Source organism: Jaculus jaculus, chromosome 11, assembly GCF_020740685.1.
Source record: "Jaculus jaculus isolate mJacJac1 chromosome 11, mJacJac1.mat.Y.cur, whole genome shotgun sequence".
NCBI classification, from domain to species: Eukaryota; Metazoa; Chordata; class Mammalia; order Rodentia; family Dipodidae; genus Jaculus; species Jaculus jaculus.
The window spans coordinates 90,304,645-90,325,881 of NC_059112.1; the positions used below are offsets into that span (position 1 = coordinate 90,304,645).

A 21,237-nucleotide genomic window follows, 5' to 3' on the forward strand; every position below is an offset into this window, starting at 1 on the left:
TTAACTAATGATGCTAAGAACATCCATCTATGTGTTTTTGTGTGTACTTACATTTCTAATTCTTGGGGTTGTGGTAGTTTGAATGTAAATGTCTCCCCAACTGCCTCGTGTGTTTACGATTAAGCCACATATGTGATCCCCAGCTGGTGGAGCCTTTGGGAGATAGTCTTGCTGGATGGGTGTGTCACTGGGGGAGGGCCCTGGGATTTCATGATACCGCCAGCCCTCCTTGTCAGTGCTAGTGAACTCACCCTTGCTACTTCTTCCTTGATGGTGATATGAAGACGTGAGCTAGCTCCCTGCTCTGCCATGCTTACCCTTGAAAATGTAAGCTGAAATAAACCCTTTCTTTTCATAAGCTGCTCCTGGTCAGGTGTTTTGTCTCAGCAACATATAGGTAACTGCTACAGGGATATTACCGAAGAATGGAACTAGTGGATGATATGGTAGTTTTTTTTTTTTTAAATTATTTATTTATTTATTTGAGAGCGACAGACACAGGGAGAAAGACAGATAGAGGGAGAGAGAGAGAATGGGCGCGCCAGGGCTTCCAGCCTCTGCAAACGAACTCCAGACGCGTGCGCCCCCTTGTGCATCTGGCTAACGTGGGACCTGGGGAACCGAGCCTCGAACCGGGGTCCTTAGGCTTCACAGGCAAGCGCTTAACCACTAAGCCATCTCTCCAGCCCTGATATGGTAGTTTTATCTGTCAACTTGCATTTCAAAGCAACTACACTATTTTATGTCCCTACCAGGAATATATGAAAGAGTTCTGGTCTCTCAGTTCATGCCATCATCAATTCTTACCTGTTTTATTTTGCTTTTGGTTTTTTGAAGTAGGGTCTCACTCTAGTCCAGGCTGACCTGGAATTCACCATATAGTCTCAGGCTGGCCTTGAACTCACTGCAAACCTCCTACCTCTGCCTCCCAAGTGCTGGGATTAAAGGCATGTGCCACCACACCTGGCTCTCTTTTTCTTTTTTAAAAAAATATTTTTGGGGTTGGAGAGATGGCTTAGCGGTTAAATGCTTGCCTGTGAAGCCTAAGGACCTTGGTTTGAGGCTTGATTCCCCAGGATCCATGTTAGCCAGATGCACAAGGGGGCGCACACATCTGGAGTTCATTTGCAATGGCTGGAGGCCCTGGTGCGCCCATTCTCTCTCTCTCTCTCTCTGCCTCTTTCTCTGTTGCTCTCAAATAAATAAAAATAAGCAAAGGAGTTAAAAAAATATTTTTATGTATTTATTTATTTGCAAGGAGAGAGACAATGGGCATGCCAGGGCCTCTAGCTGCTGCAAATGTACTCCAGATACAAGTGCCAATTTGTGGAGCTGGCTTTATGTGGGTCCTAAGCATCTGAACCCAGGCCATAATTCTTTACAAGCAAGCACCTCAGTCATTGAGCTGTCTCTCCAACCCCTACTTTCTTTTTGGTTTTTCGAGGTAGGGTCTCGCTCTAGCCCAGGCTGAGCTGGAATTCACAATGTAGTCTCAGGGTGGCCTTGAACTCACTGCAATCCTCCTACCTCTGCCTTCCAAGTGCTGGGATTAAAGGTGTACGCCAAGCATGCCCAGCTTCCTACTTTCTTTTATTGACAGTCTTTTGATATATAAATTTTTATTTGATGAAACCCATTTTTGTTATTGTTTGTTTTTCGAGGTAGGCTCTCACTCTAGCCCAGGCTGACCTGGAATTCACTCTAGTCTCAGGCAGGCCTCAAACTTCACAGCAATCCTGCCATCTCTGCCTCCCGAGTGCTGAGATTAAAGGCTGCGCCACCACACCCAGCCCTATTTTTGTTGTACTTTTGATGTCATATTTAACTGATGCCTCATCTAAGGCCATGAAGATTTACTTACTCCCAAGAATTTTAGCTTTCCCCAACAACCCCCTCCCCCGCCAAGATAGGATCTCACGCTAGCCCAACCTGATCTGGAACTCACTCTGTAGTCTCAGGCTGATCTTGAACTCATGGCGCTCCTCCTACCAAGTGCTGGGATCAAAGACATGTGCCAACGTGCCCAGCCAAAATGTACATGTTTAAATATTAAGTGATGGTTCCATGTCGAGTTAATCGTATATCGTGGGAGGCAGGAAGCACACATTTCTCCAGCTGCCCCAGAAGACTTATTATTCTTGTTGAAAATCACGGGCTGGGGATGCCACTCAGCTGGTAGAGTGCTTGCCTGGCATGCACAAAGGCTTGGCTTCTGTCTCCAGAACTGCATAAACCAGGCCTGAAAGCACATACCTGTAATCCCAGCATAAACCAAGAGAAAGGAAGATCAGAAGTTCAAGGTCATCCTCAGCACCAGAGTGAGTTAGAGGCCAGTCTGGACTAAGCAAGAGCCTGTCTCAAACAAAACAACAGAAATAGCCTTTGCCGAGCATGGTGGCGCATGCCTTTAATCCCAGCACTCGGGAGGCAGAGGTAGGAGGATCACCAAGAGTTCGAGGCCGGCCGTGCACCACCGTATCTGGCCAGATGAACAATTTTTGATATGCTTTGTGTTCATGCGTATTTTGTGTGTAAGTGTACCAGAGTGTGTATGTGGAGATCACTGGACAACCTACGGGTGTTTCTCCTCTATGAGACAAGGTTCTGTTCCTTGTTTTTATTTTTTATTTTATTTTATTTTTTTAAATTTCTTATTTATTTATTTGAGAGCAACAGACACAGAGAGAAAGACAGATAGAGGGAGAGAGAGAGAATGGGCGCGCCAGGGCTTCCAGCCTCTGCAAACGAACTCCAGACGCGTGCGCCCCCTTGTGCATCTGGCTAACGTGGGACCTGGGGAACCGAGCCTCGAACCGGGGTCCTTAGGCTTCACAGGCAAGCGCTTAACCGCTAAGCCATCTCTCCAGCCCTGTTCCTTGTTTTGACACTGCTGCTTTCAGGCTTCCATATTCCCCTGGCTCCACCTTCCATTGTCACAAAAGGGCTGGGATTACAGACACATGCCTCCCTATGGGCACTGAGGGGGTGTGAGCTTGCGTTGGCAGGCTTGCAGGCAAGAGCCTTTAACCACTTCCCAACCCCTGAACAAATTTCATCCATTGTTGACAGTAAATAAAACCATTAAGGTTTCAAAACATACAAGTTCTTACCTGGATCTGGTTGCGCAGCTGTTCGGCCTCCTGCCTCAACTGTTCCAGTTCACTCATTCTGTAAATCTGTGTCTTCGGGAGTGACCAGGTGAGAAAGACTGTAACAACAGAAGATCGAGGAGAAAAAGAGGAGAAAGAGGGAGAGAGGTTGTTTTTCAATTCTTTGTATTTTTTGTATGCGTAGAGTATGTAGTAGTCTGTGTGATGTGTGCACATGGGCACATCCCACGTTTGTGCACAGAGAGGTCAGAGGAGATGGTTATTAAGTCTCTCCCTCAACCAGGAGTTTCTCAGTAAGCCCCAGTGATTCTTGGGTCTGCAGCACCCCCTTACTGGTATTAGAGTTGTGGGTGGCCACACCAGCTTTTTACATGGCTTCTAGGGAGTCTCTTGCCCAAAAAGCCCTGATGCTTCAGTGACAATTGCTCTTAAGCACAGAGCCATCTCCCTAGCCCTTTTGTTTGGAATTTAATCTACTTTTAAAACACAGACGTACAGCCAGGTGTGGTGGCACATGCCTTTAACCCCAGCACTCAAGAGGCACAGGTAGGAGGATTGCCATGAGTTTGAGGCCATCCCAAGACCTCGAAAAGCCAAAAGAAAAGAAAAAAAGTTGACATTACAATATATAAAATAGCTATTATAAATGCATAGTAACTTCTATAGCTGCCAGGTTTACTTACTTTCTTCTTTTCAGAAAACTGTAAGCTACACTATAGTTAAGACTTAACCCTTGAAAAAGCCCATATTCTAGCTCAGTGAGGTATGGTCAGACTTAACAGCCCCAACTATTAAACACCTGGATCAAATCATAACCAGCTCTAGTGCAAAAGAACCCTATGCACATTTAGCAATTCCATTACCTTAATAGCTACCCAGTAAGTCGTAAACATACAGAAAGATGGGCTGGGGAAATGGGTTTGATTCCCCAGTACCCACATAAGCCAGAGGCGCAAGGGGGGGCGCATAGTCTGGAGTTCGTTTGCAGTGGATGGAGGCCCTGGCGTGCCCACTCTTTCTGCCTCTTCCTTTCTCTTAAATAAATATTTTTTTTAAATATTGTATATATGTAAGTACAATGATTGTGATGGGGAGGTAATATGATGGAGAATGGAATTTCAAAGGGGAAAGTATGAGGGCAGGGGGGAATTAACATGGGATATTTTTTATAATCATGGAAAATGCTAATAAAAAATAAACGTTTAAAAAATACAGAAGCATGTATTATCAGAAGCAGAAAATATCACCCATCCCTCTGCACACTGGCAACCTGTCACTCCTGAGCCACAGGGCTCACATCACCGAGGTCTGTGAACAACCACTTTGCGTATTCATCCTCAGTGAGACATGGAATGGCTTAAGTACATATGTAACATATTATAAACTCTTACCAAAAAAAAAAAAAAATCACAAATTAAACCAAAGTATTTTACACCATGAAAACTGCCTTCACTTAAGCTCTCTCCCCATACTGGGCAAGCCGGTTGGATATCTTTGCGTGTGTTGGTGACTCTCTTGGCGTGGACGGCGCACAGATTAGTGTCTTCAAACAAGCCCACAGGTAGCCTCACTGGCCTCCACTCTGAAGCCTCGAGTTGGCTTTGCTGTCCTGGGCGATCTCCCTCACCAACCTCCGCACGGGCAGCTTCAGGATGAGCAGCTGGTTGATTTCTGGTAAGGACTGATCTCTGCAAACCACTACCTGTCCCAACCCATAACGATGAGGTTTCTTTTTTTTTTTTTTTTAATTTTGTATATTTTGTATTTATTTCAGAGCAACAGACAGAGAGGAGGAGGGAGGGAGAGAGAGAGAGAATGGGTGCACCAGGGCCTCCAGCCTCTGCAAACGAACTCCAGATGCATGGGCGCCCCTGTGCATCTGGCTAACATGGGTCCTGAGGAAATCAAGCCTCGAACCGGGGTCCTTAGGCTTCACAGGCAAGCGCTTAATAGCTAAGCCATCTCTCCTTACCCCACCAGGAAAGGCGGTGCTTTTCCTGGCAGCCTTTAGTAACCAACTGTTTGCAGGGGGTTCCCCACCAGTGGACTTAAGAGCATCTGCTTGATTGAGCCATTTTCTTTCACCCAAAGCTGAAGTCTTATGCATCTTCTCTGCCTGGCTGCTGGAGTCCAGAAAAAGTCCACAGTGGTCTAGCAAAATGAGGACACTTCTCCACCAACCAGCCAAATGGCTCTGCTCTGCGCTCCTAAAGGGTTTTATGGAGGAACATGGTACAAAAATTGTCCTTACCAGAATGGAGTCACCTCTGCCAAACAAAGGGCCTGCACACAGGAAATGCTCATGAAGGAACATTCAGGAACTTCCCAGATAAGCTGCTTACACATGGCACTTGAACCACCACTTCTAGCCTCCTTTCTTTTCTCAGCCTCCTCAAATGTACATAAGGTTCCCCACAGCATACATATATCCCAGATAGCAGTTCCTTGTTATTTTAGGAAGAAAAAAAAAGAAAAAAACCCTTGGTTTTGGAAAGTTGATCTTTCTGTGGCTCATTTTGTGTGGACAGTGGTCAGAAGATGGCGAAATCTTGAACTTTAGTAGTTAAGGCCAAAAAGACTGAACCCCAGGGAATTCATAACAAATAAGACTCTAGGAAGATAAATTTTATTATACATATAAATACATATATTTATAAATATGTAAATTTTATTATACACACATACATATACACATAATATATATATGATTTGATTGTCTTTTGAGGCAGGGCCTCACTGTAGCTCAGGCAGACCTGGAATCCATGGCAATCCTCCTACCTCAGCCTCTTAAGTGCTGGGGTTAAAGGTGCGAGTCACCACTTCGGTTTGGAAAAGATATTTTATAGTTGCTCCAAAGTGAGATCCACAGAAAAACCTTGCCTCAAAGGAAGGTGGAAAGGTGAGGGCTAATCTGAAAGTCACCCTCTGCCCTCCATGCACATGCTGCAACATGGCTTGTGCTCTCACACATACATGAAGCACTGTGTGCCTGTGCATGCACACACACATATTTCTTAATATTTTTAAATGTATTTATTTGAGATACGGTGTGTGTGTGTGTGTGTGAGAGAGAGAGAGGACAGGAGGAAGGAGGGAGGGAGGGAAGGAGAGAAAGGGCACAGCAGGGCCTCCAGCTTCTGCAAACGAACTCCAGACACGTGCGCCCCCTTGTGCATCTGGCTAACGTGGGTCCTGGGGAATCGAGCCTCGAACCGGGCTTCACAGGCAAGCGCTTAACCGCTAAGCCATCTCTCCAGCCCCTGAGGGCTTCTTTCAATGGGGTTATTGGTAATCACTGTGTGGTCATGACAGTTATTTATTGATTGATTTAATTTTATTTATTTTGGGAGGGGGTTTGCAGCCCACATTTCTTGACTGTATATCTCACTCCCAATTACTATCCCTCTTCTTACCTTCATTAAGCACGTTTAGGGGACCTGGAGAGTCAGCTTATCAGATAAAGTGCTTGCCTCGTGCTTATCAGCATGAGGATCTAATCCAGAACTTCAGTGTCTACATGAAAATGCTGGGAGAGGAGGCATGCCCCTGTAACCCCAGCACTGGGGAGGCAAGACAGGAGGACCCCGAGAGCTGCCTGCTTGGAAAGCTCCAGTGAGAAAGACTGTCTCAAGGAGGTGGTCAGTGCCCAAGTATGGCATGTGAGGTTGTCCTGCGGCCTCCACATACATGCACACACACGTGGACACATACACGTGCATGTACAGACATATATGCACACAACACATAAAAAGACCTTTTGGGAGAATGAATCACAACTAAGGACATATGAATAAGCCACACGGAAATCGACTACTTGGTAAGCCAATTAAAGTATAAATTTAGGGTGCTGGAGAGATGGCGGAGTGGGGTTAAAGACAACGGTCTGGAACCAATTTCCCGGTACCCTTGTAAAGCCAGATGCACAAAGTGGCCCGTGCCATCCGGAGGCACTAGTGTGCCCGTACTCACTCACTGGCACACTCTTTCCCTTTCCCTCTCTCTCTCTCCCCCTATCTTTTTCTGCCTCTCAAATAAATAAAAATATTTAAAAATATAAATATCTAGGGCTGGAGGGATGGCTCAGCAGTTAAGGCATCTGCCTACAAAGCCAGAGGATACCGGTTCGATTCCCTAGGACCCACGTAAGCCAGATGTACAAGGAGGCGCACATATCTGAAACTCGTTTGCAGTAGCTGGAGGCCCTGGCACACCCATTCTCTCTCTCTCTCTCTCTCCTCCCTCTCTTACTCTCTCAAATAGATAAAAATAATTTAATATATCTGTATAAATTTTAAAAAAATGAAAAAGAGGTCAAAGAGATGACTATACATGAGCAACTTTTATATAAGGAACCCAAGCTCTAAAATAAGTTTTTTTTAAAATTTAATTTTTATTAACATTTTCCATGATTATAAAAAAAAATCCCATGGTAATACCCTCCCCCCTCCACTTTCCCCTTTGACATTCCATTCTCCATCATATTACCTCCACATCTCAATCATTGTACTTACATATATATAATACCAACCTATTAAGTACCCTCCTCCCTTCCTTTTTCTTCCCTTTATGTCTCCTTTTTAACTTATTAAGGTTTTGTTTGTTTGTTTGTTTGTTTTGGTTTTTCGAAGTTGTATTTCATTGTAGCCCAGGCTGACCTGGAATTCACTATGCAGTCTCAAGCTGGCCTCGAACTCACAGCGATCCTCCTACCTTGGCCTCCCGAGTGCTGGGATTAAAGGTGTGCACCACCACACCTGGCTAAAATTACTCTTAAAAAGAACTGACCTTTTACTTGTAAAAAAACTTTCCTCTTGTTACTGAGGAGAAAGGACACATTTTGCATGTTAATCTTTTCTTCTTATTCAGCAACTATGTGTGTGTGTGGGGGGGGAGGGGGATACACAGACAGACAACTGGCATGCCAGGGCATCTATGCACTGCAACTGAACTCCAGACATATGTACCACCTTGTGTATCTGGCTTATGTGGGACCTGGAGAGTCAAACATGAGTCCTTAGGCTTTGTAGGCAACCGCTAAGTTATCTCTCTAGCCCAACAATTATAGATTCTTTAAAAAAATTTTTTGTTCATTTTTATTTGAGAGTGACAGAGAAAAAGGCAGATAGAGAGAGAATGGGCTAACAGGACCTCCAGCTACTGCAAATGAACTCCAGACGTGTGCGACCCCTTGTGCATCTGGCTAATGTGGGTCCTGAGGAAATCAAGCCTCGAACCAGGGTTCTTAGGCTTCACAGGCAAGCGCTTAACCACTAAGCCATCTCTCCTGCTCCAATTATGGATTCTTGACAATGTCTATAGAGCCAGACCATAGTATAAACTTTTAGATTATAAACAACAGCCAGACAACTCTAAGTCTAAACAGGGTAAAATGAAGACAGAAAATATCCTAGGTGATAGCTGGTATAAGTCCTCATAAATTATGTTTTCAGCTGGGTATGGTGGTGCATGCCTGTGATCTCTGCACTTGGGAGGTGGAGGTATGAGTTCAATGCCATCCTCAGCTATGTAATGAGTTCAAGGCCAGCCTGGGCTACATGAGACCTGTCTCACAAAAATTTTAAAAATGTTTTGAAGGTAATAATCCAAAGATGTTCACTGGCATATACACACATGACTATGGAAGTTTAAAAATCTTGGGGAACATCCTTCTACGTTAGGTATGGTTTACGAAGTAGCCTTCAGACTATACACCCAAGGCATGCTCAGCTTGGAAAGGTGAGGTCCTCGACAGCCCTGGTTTTTTGTGTTTGTTTGTTTTGTTTTTTTTTTTCGAGGTAGGGTCTCACTCTGGCCCAGGCTGACCTGAAATTAACTATGTAGTCTCAGGGTGGCCTCAAACTCATGGTGATCCTCCTACCTCTGCCTCCCAATGCTGGGATTAAAGGCATGCGCCACCACGCCCGGCAGCCCTGGTTTTGACCAGTAGAAATTCCCATCAGCCACTCCTTGCCCTCCTCTAGTTTTTTTCATGTCTACAGTTCAATGAAAGACAAAAATTGGGAAGTGGCAGAGTATCTTCTACAACTATGTGAACCCAATGTGTATGGGGGGGGGGGCCCAGAAAGCAACTTGGTGATGGTGATCCAGGCATGGCGGCACACACCTTTAATCCCAGCACAAGGGAGGCAAAGGTAGGAGGATCACCGTGAGTTTGAGGCCACCCTGAGGCTACATAGTGATTCCAGGTCAGCCTGGACTAGAATGAGACCCTACCTGGGTGGGGGGGGGGAAGCAATTTGGTGGAAGTGGAGAGAAGACTAAAAGGAACTGTCATTCATTCCTGGAGAGACCTCCACTGCCTAACTAGGTGGGCCAATTGCAACATCAAAACATCCTCATCAAAAGCTGGAAAAGCCGGGCGTGGTGGCGCACGCCTTTAATCCCAGCACTCGGGAGGCAGAGGTAGGAGGATCACCGTGAGTTCAAGGCCACCCTGAGACTACAGAGTTAACTCCAGGTCAGCCTGGACCAGAGTGAGACCCTACCTCGAAAAACCAAAAAAAAAAAAAAAAAAAAAAGCTGGAAAAAGGCTGGAAAGATGGTTTAGTGGTTACGGCACTTGCCTATGAAGCCTAAGGAACAAGGTTAAATTGCCCATACCCACATAAGCTACATGCACAAGGTGGCGCATGCATCTGGAGTTTGTTTGCAGTGGCTAGAGGCCCTGGAGTGCCCATTCTCTCTCTCAAATAAATAAAGTATTTTTTTAAAAAAGCTTAAAATCATCAAGATACCCATCAGAGATGGTAGTAAACCAAAAACAATCTTCACTGGTCAGGATGCCCCTGAATTAATGATGAAGTAGGAAATTAGAGATAGAAATCAAAATTTGCCATCCACACTGGTTATATGTGTAACTGAAATGGGGGTGGGATGTCTTGGGCACACATACACCCAGTGCCTGGAACCCAGCACTGAAGACAAAGAGACATGGGGCATGCTGCTTTGAAGGACGAGAGGGAAGGGGAGGGGAGAGGAGGGAGGGGAAAGGAAAGAGAAAGGAAGGAAGGAAGAGAAGGAAGGAAAGGGAAAGAGAGGCAGAAGGAATGAAAGGGAAGGAGGGAGGGAGACTTGTCGAACTTCAAATGTAAAATGTCCCCCATAGCTTCATGTGTTTGTAATTAAGTCTCACGGCACTCCCCAGCTGGTGGGACCTTTGGCAGGGGAGCCTGGCTGGAGGAGGTGTGTCACTGGGGCAGACCTTGAAGTTTATTAGTCTAGCTCACTGGGTGTTCGCAGTTCAGCTCACTCTTGCTGCATCGTCCCTGCTGAAGTGACAGGATATGAAACCCAGCTTTCTGCTCTGGTTCTGTTTTTCCTGTTACTATGGAGACTATGAGCCGAAATAAGCCTTTCCTTCCACAGGCTGCTTCTGGTCAGGTGCTTTGTCCCAGTGATGAGAAGGTGACTGCTACAGAGAGAAGGGAAGGGAAGGAAAGGAGGAGGGAAGGAAGAAAAAAAGGAAGATGGAGGAAAAGTAGCAGTAGTTTCTGTTTCCAACATGAGAGAAAAATGTCTAGTAAAGGCTCACCAACAATCTAGTGCTGCTGAAGCGGGTTTTAAAAAATATTTTATTTTCATTTATTTTATATATAGAGAGGGGCAGTTATGGGGAGAGAATGGACGTGCCAGGGCCTCCAGCCTCTCACTGGAGGTGCACTCCAGATGCATGTGCCATCTTGTTCACCTGGCTTACATGGGCTCTGGGGAATCAAACCTGGCTCCTTTGGCTTTGCAGGCTAGTGCCTTAACTGTTAAGCCATCTCTCCAGCCCTGAAGTAGGTTTTTTTTTTTTTTTTCCAATTAATTTATTTGAAAGTGACAGACAGAGAGAGAAAGAGGCTGAGAGAGAGAGAAAAAGGGAGAGAATGGGCACTCCAGGGCCTCCAGCCACTGCAAACGAACTCCAGACGTGTGCGCCCCCTTGTGCATCTGGCTAACGTGGGTCCTGGGGAATCGAGCCTTGAACAGGGGTCCTTAGGCTTCACAGGCAAGCGCTTAACCACTAAGCCATCTCTCCAGCCCTGAAGTAGGCTTTTATAGCTGTGCCTAAACAAAAGATGTGGGAGGGGAGGAAGCCCAAGCAGAGGTACAACAACTTACAGGGCACCGCAGTGATTTATGATGAGAAAAAAATAGAACCTGTCACTGGGGAATTCCAGGTCAGCCTGGGCTAGATAGAGCAAGACCGCACCTCGAAAAATAAAACAAACACCAAAAAACAAAACAAAAGACCTCTGACTAATTCAAAGAAAGGATCAGAATCATCTAAGGAGTCAGATATTTTGGCACATACTTGCAACCCCAGCCCTCAGAAGGCTGAGGCAGAAAGACGTAATGTAAGTTCAAGGCTGTCCTGGACTACATGCTAATTTTGTAATTTTGTTTGAGACGGGGTCTCATGTGGCCATGACTGGCCTTGAACTCAGTATGTAGCCGAGGATAACTTTGAATTCATGCTCATCATTCAAAAATAATTTGGTTTTGTCTTAAAAATAAGCCGGGGGCTGGAGAGATGGCTTAGTGGTTAAGCGCTTGCCTGTGAAGCCTAAGGACCCCGGTTCAAGGCTCGGTTCCCCAGGTCCCACGTTAGCCAGATGCACAAGGGGGCGCACGCGTCTGGAGTTCGTTTGCAGAGGCTGGAAGCCCTGGCGCGCCCATTCTCTCTCTCCCTCTACCTGTCTTTCTCTCTGTATCTGTCGCTCTCAAATAAATAAAAAAATAAAAAAATAAAAATTTAAAAAATAAGCCGGGCATGGTGGCGCACACCTTTAATTCCAGACTCGGGAGGCAGAGGTAGGAGGATCACCTTGAGTTCCAGGCCACCCTGAGACTACATAGTGAATTCCAGGTTAGCTGGATTAGAGTGAAACCCTACCTCGAAAAGCCAAAATAATAATAACAATAATAAGAACTCAGGGTTTGGTGGATAGCTCTTCAAGGAACACTTTGGCAACACCAAACAAAAGTGATGCTGTAGGCTGGGGAAATGGCTTAGTGGTTAAGGCATTTGCCTAAGAAGCCTAAGGACCCCGGTTCAATTCCCCAGGATCCACGTTAGCCAGATGCACAAGGGGGCACATGCATCTGGAGTTCATTTGCAGTGGCCGGAGGACCTGGTGTACCCATTCTTTCTTTCTCTCTGCCTCTTTCTCAAATAAGTGTGTGTGTGTGTGTGTGTGTGTGTGTGTGTGTGCGCGCGCGCGCGCGCGTGATGCTGTATGTGTTCCTCTGAAGCCAACCACCTCCTGTGAGACAGGGGCTCTCATTGGCCTGGAGCTCACCAAGTAGTCTCAAGTGTTTGGCTAGTGAGCCCCAGGGACCCACATGTCTCTGCTTCCAGGGCTGGGATTATACGCCTGCAAGGCAAGCGCTTTACTGACTGAACTATCTCCCCAGTCCAGGTATATGCACCTTTCAACTTGATAATCCAATTCAATTCCACTTCTGGACACAAAAGCCTAAACTGAGAAGTTCTGGCACGTGCCCTCCAGGGCGGGGATAGCTGTTCACGCAGCAAGACTGAAGATGACAATCAAGGGCTGGAGAGATGGCTTGGCGGTTAAGTGCTTGCCTGTGAAGCCTAAGGACCCCGGTTCGAGGCTTGGTTCCCCAGGACCCACGTTAGCCGGATGCACAAGGGGGCGCACGCGTCTGGAGTTTGCTTGCAGTGGCTGGAGGCCCTGGCGCGCCCATTCTCTCTCAATTTCTCTCTCTCTTTCTCTGCCTGTCACTCTCAAATAAATAAAAAGTAAAAATAAAAAAATATATTAAAAATAAAAGATGACAATCAAGCAGGACACAACTGGGAGGTTGTGGCGTTGATTGCAGTGTATGAAGACACAGCAACTAAACAAACGGATTGTGGTTGTGTACAACATAAGCAAATGGTAAAAATCCTGAAGAGAAAAAAAAATATATATCCCTTTTGCACAATCCAAAAGCCCACTAAGACTAATTAACATTTTTAACTAATTAACATATTGTTCCAAGATGGATTCATATTGCCGGGCATACCTGTAACCCCAGCACGTGGGAGGTAGAGGCAGGAGAATCAGAGGTTCAAGGTTATCCTCAGCCTCATAGAATTCCAGGGCAGCTATACCAGACCTGGTCTTGAGAAGAAAAAAGAATAATAAAATTTAAAAGTATGAACATAAAACAACTTATCTAAACCAGGGGTGGTGGCGCACGCCTTTAATCCCAGCACTCAGGAGGCAGAGGTAGGAGGATCGCCGTGAGTTCAAGGCCACCCTGGGACTACATAGTGAATTCCAGGTCACCCTGAGCTAAAAGAGTGAGACCCTATCTCAAAAAAAAAAAAAAAAAAGGGCTGGAGAGATGGCTTAGTGGTTAAGCGCTTGCCTGTGAAGCCTAAGGACCCCGGTTCGAGGCTCGGTTCCCCAGGTCCCACGTTAGCCAGATGCACAAGGGGGCGCACACATCTGGAGTTCGTTTGCAGAGGCTGGAAGCCCTGGCGCGCCCATTCTCTCTCTCTCCCTCTGTCTTTCTGTGTCTGTCGCTCTCAAATAAATAAATAAAAAATGAACAAAAAAAAATTAAAAAAAATTTTTTTCTAAAGGAAGAACATAAAACAATATAAGTGAAGAAAATACAAATATCTGCAAGTAATTTTTTACTTTCTAATTCTCCAGTTGGGTACATGTTTTAGAGGTGTTAATATACTCATAAGGGCCAGGAAAATGGCTCAGTTAGCCAAGCAGCCTCTTGTCCATCTCCTGCAACCTGCTGAATCAGTCAGGATCCTCTTACTAGACTTCCTTATTTAACTATTCCTTCTCTGTATCTGCGTGGGCCTTCACTACATCCATCTCATCATTTAGAAGGTAATTCATTAATTTTGTGCATGTAACAACGCATTTTGATCATATTAACTTCCTATTACCCTCTCTTGTCTTCCTCTCATGCTGAAACCCTGCTTCCCAACCAGTCACTCTTAAACTTTAGTGCCCTTTTTTTTTTAATCAATTGGGTTTATTAATCCAGGATGCTTGCATGAGCATGAGTGGGGATTAATTACCAATTTCTTTCTTTCTTTGTTTCTTTTTGTTTGTTTGTTTGGTTTTTCAAGGCAGGGTCTCACTCAAGCACAGGCTAATCTGGAATTCACTATGTAGTCTCAGGGTATCCTCAAACTCACGGCACTCCTCCTACCTCTGCCTCCCAAATGCTGGGATAAAAGGCATGTGCCACCACACCCGGGTCTTTTTTTTTTAAATTTTTTTTTCATTGCTGTAATTTCTTTTTTTTATTTATTTTTATTTTTTTAATTTTTAAATTTTTATTAACATTTTCCATGATTATAAAAAATATCCCATGGGTTTTTTTTTTAATTTTAACTTATTTACTTGACAGGAAGAGAGAGAATGGGCACACCAAGGCCTCAAGCCACTGCAAACGAACCCCAGACGCATGGGCCACCTTGTTTGTCTTGCTTACATGGGTCCTGGGGAATCAAGCCAAGGTCCTTTGGCTTTGCAGGCAAATGCCTTAACTGCTAAGCCATCTCTCCAGCCCCTCCTTTCTTTAAAAAAAAATTTTTTTTTATGCCAGGCATGGTGGTGAATGCCTTTAATCCCAACACTCAGGAGGCAGAAGTGGGAGGATTGCCGAGAGTTCAAGGCTACCCTGGGACTACAGTGAATTTCAGGTCAGCCTGGGCTACAGCAAGCCCCTACCTTGAAAAACCCAATGTGTGTGTATGCATACATATATATGTTTATGAGAGAGGGGGAGGGGAAGAGAAGAAGGGAAGAGGGACCAAGGGAGGGAGAGAATGGGTATACCAGGGCCTCTTCCCTCGACAAATGACACAGGTGCCACTTTGTACTCCTGGCTTTATGTGGGTACTAGGGAATTTAACTGGGGTTGGCAGGCTTTGCAAGCAAGTGCCTTACTTTGAGTTAATTTTGCCACTGAGCCATGTCCTTAGCCCTCATTCTTTAAATATTTATGTTTCCCAGGGTTCTATATCAGCCACTTGATTAAGAGAGTGAAAGGAAGGAAAATACTCAAACGGAATGTGAGGTACAACTGCTCATACTTCTTTAAAAAAAAAAAAAATCAAGCTGGGCATGGTGGCACACACCTTTAATCCCTGCACGTGGGAGGCAGAGGTAGGAGGATTGCTGTGAGTTCGAGGCCACCCTGAGGCAGAATGATTTCCAGGTTGGCCTGGGCTAGAGTGAGACTCTACCTCGAAAAACCAAAAAAAAAAAAAAAATCAGGCCAGGCATGGTGCACACAACCTTTAATCCCAGCACTTGGGAGGCAGAAGTAGGAGGATCACCATGAGTTCAAGGCTACCCTGAGACTACACAGTGAAGTCCAGGTCAGCTTGAGCTAGAGTGAAAACCTACCTCAAATAACCAAAACAATAAAAAAAAAAGTAAGGTTATACTATATTAGGCGATGATCTCCCCTGTGGTGATTTCTGCTCACGGTCAAGTTGGAGCTGTTTATCACAGTAACTGACATGCTGTTGAAATTGTTCAGGCAACTTTAATTAACACTTTAACAGAAATTATTTGGTAAGAACAGTGGTTTCATTTCGAACTTGTTGACTAAGTTCTTTTTCAACATGAATATCTGATTCATCCAGTAGGTTTTGAACAATGGTCATACAGTGAAGGCCTTGTCAAGCTAAGCAGCAAGTCGCATGTCAGTTACCTTTTCAAAGTTCATCTGTACAAGTAACAAATATCAAAAGATACCAATGAACCATTATATTCAAGCCAATGTGCTAAATAAAATGAAAAAAGTACAGCTGCATTATTTCAAATGGTCTTCTCTCCGCATGTCTCGGCATGCGCACAGGACTTGTACTGAAGTCAGGCATTATGCAGCCTGTGAAACCACTCTGCTGTGTTAGCAAACAGCTATTTCAATTCATTCGAGACAAAGAATTACAAGAACTTCTTGGTCACTCGTAGTTTTCATTCTGATCATGAGAACTCATAGAAAGCATGAAAGAATACTTTAAATTGTACTTTAAGATGTAAACATAGCAAATTTTACTTCCTAAAAGTGCATTCATCTGGAAAACTAATTTCTGTTTTTATGTCTTTTTATTTATTTACAAGCAGAGAGCGAGAGAGAAAGAGAAAAAATGGGCATGCCAGGGCCTCCAGCCACTGCAAAACAACTGCAGAAGCAGGTACCACCTTATGCACCTGGCTTATGTGGGTGCTGGGGAATCGAACCTGGGTTCTTAGACTTTGCAGGCACTAAACCATTTCTCCAGCCCTCTTTTTTCAAAAACATTTTATTTTTATTTACTTATTGGACAGAGAAAGAAGGAGAGATTAAGAGAATGAGTGTGTCAGGGCCTCCAACCACTGCAAACGAACTCCAGATGTGTGCACCCCCTTGTGCATCTGGCTAACGTGGGTCCTGGGGAATTGAACCTGGCTCCTACGGCTTTGCAAGCAAACACCTTAACCACTAAACCATTCCTCCAGCCCGGTTTTTTAAAAAATATTTATTTGAGCTGGGCGTGGTGGCACATGCCTTTAATCCCATCACTCAGGAGGCCAGAAGGATTACTGTGAGTTTGAGGCCAGCCTGATACTACATAGTGAATTCCAGGTCAGCCAGGGCCAGAGCGAGACCCTACCTCAAAAAAACAAACCAAAAAAAAAAAAAAAAATTGAGAGGGATGAAAAGAGAGAGAAAATGGGCACTAGAGCCATTGTGCAGAACCTCCAGACACATTAGCATACCACTCTATCTAGCCTTACCTGGGTACTGAGAGATTGAACCCAAGCTGACAAGCTTTGCAAGGAAGTGCCTTTAAACACTGAGCCATCTTCTCAGCCCAGGAAAGTTAAGATCAAGGTTTGCTATTCTAATTAGATTTTCTAAGATTCTACTTTTCTCTTTGCAGTGTTATGTCTCATACTTTTATAATCTTTACACACCGTAATAAATCAGGTACAGTATTCCAAGGCTTCTTAAAGTGTGTGTGAGGAGTTTGAGTACACACACGTGATGGCACCCATGTGGAGGTCAGGTCACCCTCACCTTCCACCTTTTTTTAAAAAAATTTATTTATTTATTTATTTATTTGAGAGTGACAGACAGAGAGAAAGAGGAAGAGAGAGAGAGAGAGAGAGAGAGAGAATGGGCGTGCCAGGGCCTCCAGCCACTGCAAACAAACTCCAAACGCGTGCGCCCCCTTGTGCATCTGGCTAATGTGGGACCTGGGGAACCGAGCCTCGAACCGGGGTCCTTAGGCTTCACAGGCAAGCGCTTAACCGCTAAGCCATCTCTCCAGCCCACCTTCCACCTTCTTCTGAGACAGGGCCTCTCTGGCTTTTGCTGCTGGGAAGCCCAGTCTAGCTGGTCCATGTCCTCTCCTGGCTCTGCCTCCCGTTGCTGCAGGCACATTGGGGCCTCAGAGCACGCGCCACTTTGCATCTGGCCTTGTATGGGTGCTGAAGAATCACATTCAGGTCTCCAGGCTTGCAGAACAAGTTCCTTTAAACTGAGCTCTCTCCCAGTGCCTGAAATTTTGTTTTTTTTAAATATTTTATATTTATATGACACAGAAAGAGAGGGAGAGAGAACGGGCACACCAGAGCCGCCAGCTACTGCAAACAAATTGCAGATGTGTGCGACCCCTTGTGCAGCTGGCTAACGTGGCTCCTGGGGAGTTGAACCTGGGTCCTTTGGCTCTGCAGGCAAAGGCCCTAACCACTAACCCATCCCTCCAGCCTTTTTTTTTTTTTTTAAGATTATTCTGACCTAAGAACTTTTGTTTTGTTTTTGTTTTTCAAGTGAGGGTCTCAATCTGGCCCAGGCTGACCTGGATTTCACTATGTAGTCTCAGGGTGGCCTCGAACTCATAGCAATCCTCCTCCCTCTGCGTCCCGAGTGCTGGGATTAAAGGCGTGCACCACTATGCCCGGCTTGACCTAGGAATTTAAAACCACATTTTCCTACCTCACCCCCAAGGGATTCTACATGCAGATACATCCATAGGGCTTTCGCAAGTCAGCCCAGACCTTGAACTGTGTGGGGCAAGCAGGTTCAGGAGGAAAGGAGACTTTGGAAATGCTGAACCTGGAGCACAAAGTACTGAGGTCTGTGTCTGCTTTTGCTTTGCAATGTGACTCCTTTATTTATTTATTTATTTTGTTTTTTTGAGGTAGGGTCTCACTCTGGCCCAGGCTGACCTGGAATTCACTATGTACTCTCAGGGTGGCCTTGAACTCATGGCGATCCTCCTACCTCTGCCTCCCGAGTGCTGGGATTAAAGGGGTGTGCCATCACACTCGGCTGTGACTCCTTATTTTGAACAGATTTAAGTGCCTCCGGAACGTACCAGAGCAGTCACCTTCTCATTGCTAGGACCAAACACTCAACCCGAAGCAGCTTCTGGAAGCAGGGGGTTTACGTGAGGTTCTAAGGGGAAGTTTCACCATGGCGAAGAAAGCATAGTAGAGCAGACAGCCAGCTCCTATCTTCATGCATCAGCAGCAGGGAGGGAAGAGCAAGAGCAAGCTGGGCTAGCTTTGAACACCCAGTGGGGCTGGGCTAATAAACCTCAAGGTCCACCTTCAGGGACAATCATCTCCAGCAAGGCCCCGCCTCCCCAAGGCTCCTCAGCTGGGGGCTAAGAAGGAGGCTAAATCACAAACACTTGAGGCTATAGGGGACAGACGCATTCAAATCACCACGTGGATCAACTCTACCACGGGCTTGGTGTTCCAGGAGATAAAGAAAGCCCTGCCCTCCAGGTTGTTTCTCTAGTCTCTCAATAAATATGGGGTGAACGTACTGAGGGAACCCTGGCGATCCATGAACACCACTTAGGTACAGGACACTGGAGTTTGCAGTCTAAAAAGAAAGGGACATGTACAAATCCACGCCCACATGGACCCATCAGTTATCACCCTCAGCCTTAGGGCCAGATAAGCTTTCAGAATTTCAGGGTTTTGCTTTGTTGTTGTTTTTTTATTTTTTTTTTTTTTGAGGTAGGGTCTTGCTCTAGCCCAGGCTGACCTGGAATTTAGGTCTCAGGGTGGCCTCAAACTCATGACGATCCTCCTACCTCTGCCTCCCAAATGCTGGGATTAAAGACATGTGCCACCATGCCCAATCTCAGTTTTTTTTTTTTTTCAACGTTCATCATATATGATAACATACCCCCTCCAGTGGACCCTGGGGCAGTAACCCACACAATGAAGAATTACCATTTCTGCAGCCAAGTGCAGGCCACTACACATAACTTAATGCACATTAAAGGTGCTTGGGGGGCTGGAAAGATGGCTTAGCAGTTAAGGTATTTGCCTATGAAGCCAAAGGACCCAGGTTCAATTTCCCAGGACCCACGCATGTAAGCCAGATGCACAAGGGACCCATGCGTCTTGAGTTTGTTTGCAGTGGCTGGAGGCTCTGGTACGCCCATTCTCTCTCCATCCGTCTCTCTTCTCTCCATCTCTCTCTGCTTGCAAATAAATAATTTTTTTTTTAAAAAAGGTTCTTAGGACAAATTTCCTCTTTAAATAGTTAACTGCCTAGCATGTTTCATTCATGCACGTACATATGTATGTTTTTACTTATTTAACACAGGGTCTTAGAATGTAGCCCAGGCTGGCCTCAAATTTATCATCCTCTTGTCTCAGTCTCCTTGATTGCCGAGATTACAGGCATGTGGCACAGGAAATTTTTCTCCTGGCGAGACACAGACACATGTCTTCACCCCAAGTAGAGCTCAGATGGCAGACCAATATCAATTTGGTGAACCCATGAGTTTATTGCTGGGTTACTTATAGGGACGGGAGGCCCCCAAAGCAGCCACTTTGATGGAGATTCCTGTGTCAAAATTACTCCTGGGGCCGGGCGTGGTGGCACACGCCTTTAATCCCAGCCCTGGGGAGGCAGAGGTAGGAGGATCACCTGAGTTCATGGACACCCTGAAGACTATATAGTGAATTCCAGGTCAGCCTGAGCTAGAGTGAGACTCTACCTTGCAAAAACTACTCCTTGGGCTGGAGAGATGGCTTAGCGGTTAAGCGCTTGCCTGTGAAGCCTAAGGACCCTGGTTTGAGGCTCAATTCCCCAAGACCCACGTTAGCCAGATACACAAAGGGGCGCACGCGTCTGGAGTTCATTTGCAGTGGCTAGAGGCCCTAGCGCCCATTCTCTCTCTCTCTATCTGCCTCTTTCTCTCTCTGTCTGTCGCTCTCAAATACATAAATAAAAATAAATATTAAAAAACTACTCCTTGGATGCATCTCCCTCAGCCACAGGGGTGAGGGCTTACTTAGGGACCTCAGAACCACAGAAGTCTCATTCCACCCTGAATGACAACTTCCCTGTGGCCAGTTCTAGAAGCTCCTTGTACCTGTCCAGAGCAGCACTTTAGCAGGGCTCTCTATACTGGGATCCCCCCACGGATGCTCCTCAGTCTCAGGGTGAGGGCTTAACTTACAGAGTATGGAGACTCCAGGGATACCACTTCAACGGCGCTCATTATTACTTGCTCTTTTGCCCTCTATATATTCTATCTCCCCCTGAGGCCACGAGACCTCATGCCTTATCGTATACAGCCGCACAGGGGCACCTGAATCTCAGGTGGCAATCTGATCACTTTCCAGTTGACCCAGCTGCTTTTAATAAAGTTGGCAATAGTTGTTTACACCTTTTAATGTGGAGGAAATTTGCCATACAACAGTGTGCGCCACCATACTTACCCACATTCTACTGAAATATATGTAACTCACAACTGTCTTATTTCCTTATCGAAACTAGTCACAGGGCTTGAGAGATGGCTCAGCAGTTAAGGTGTTTGCCTGCAAAGCCTAGGGACCTGAGTTCGATTCCCCAGTAGCCACATAAGCCAGCTGCACAAGGTGGCACACACATCTGGAGTTCGTTTGCAGTGGCTAGAGGCCTTTGCATGCCCATTATCTCCCTCTCTCTCAAATAAATGTAAATTTAAAAATCTAGTCATGAAAATCTCATCCACTACCCTAACTGCACTCTGTTTCAGTCAGTTTCAGCTGCTTTATGGGTTTTACTTTCACCTGGCCAAAGAGTTAATCAATTCCTAGGTAAAGGTGTTTGGGTGAAGAACTCA

At 45.5% G+C, this 21,237-nt stretch overlaps 1 protein-coding gene across 1 annotated transcript in view; it reads right to left on the reverse strand.

The window, feature by feature from the left end:
• The window catches only part of Gnb4 (G protein subunit beta 4), a 50,091-nt gene that overhangs the window by 20,018 nt on the left and 8,836 nt on the right, over positions 1–21,237 (reverse strand). Inside the window, exon 2 of the mRNA XM_045161696.1 lies at positions 3,111–3,208. Coding sequence (XP_045017631.1) covers positions 3,111–3,167 — 57 coding nt within the window. The 5' untranslated portion in view covers positions 3,168–3,208. The remainder of the gene's footprint in view (positions 1–3,110; positions 3,209–21,237) is intronic.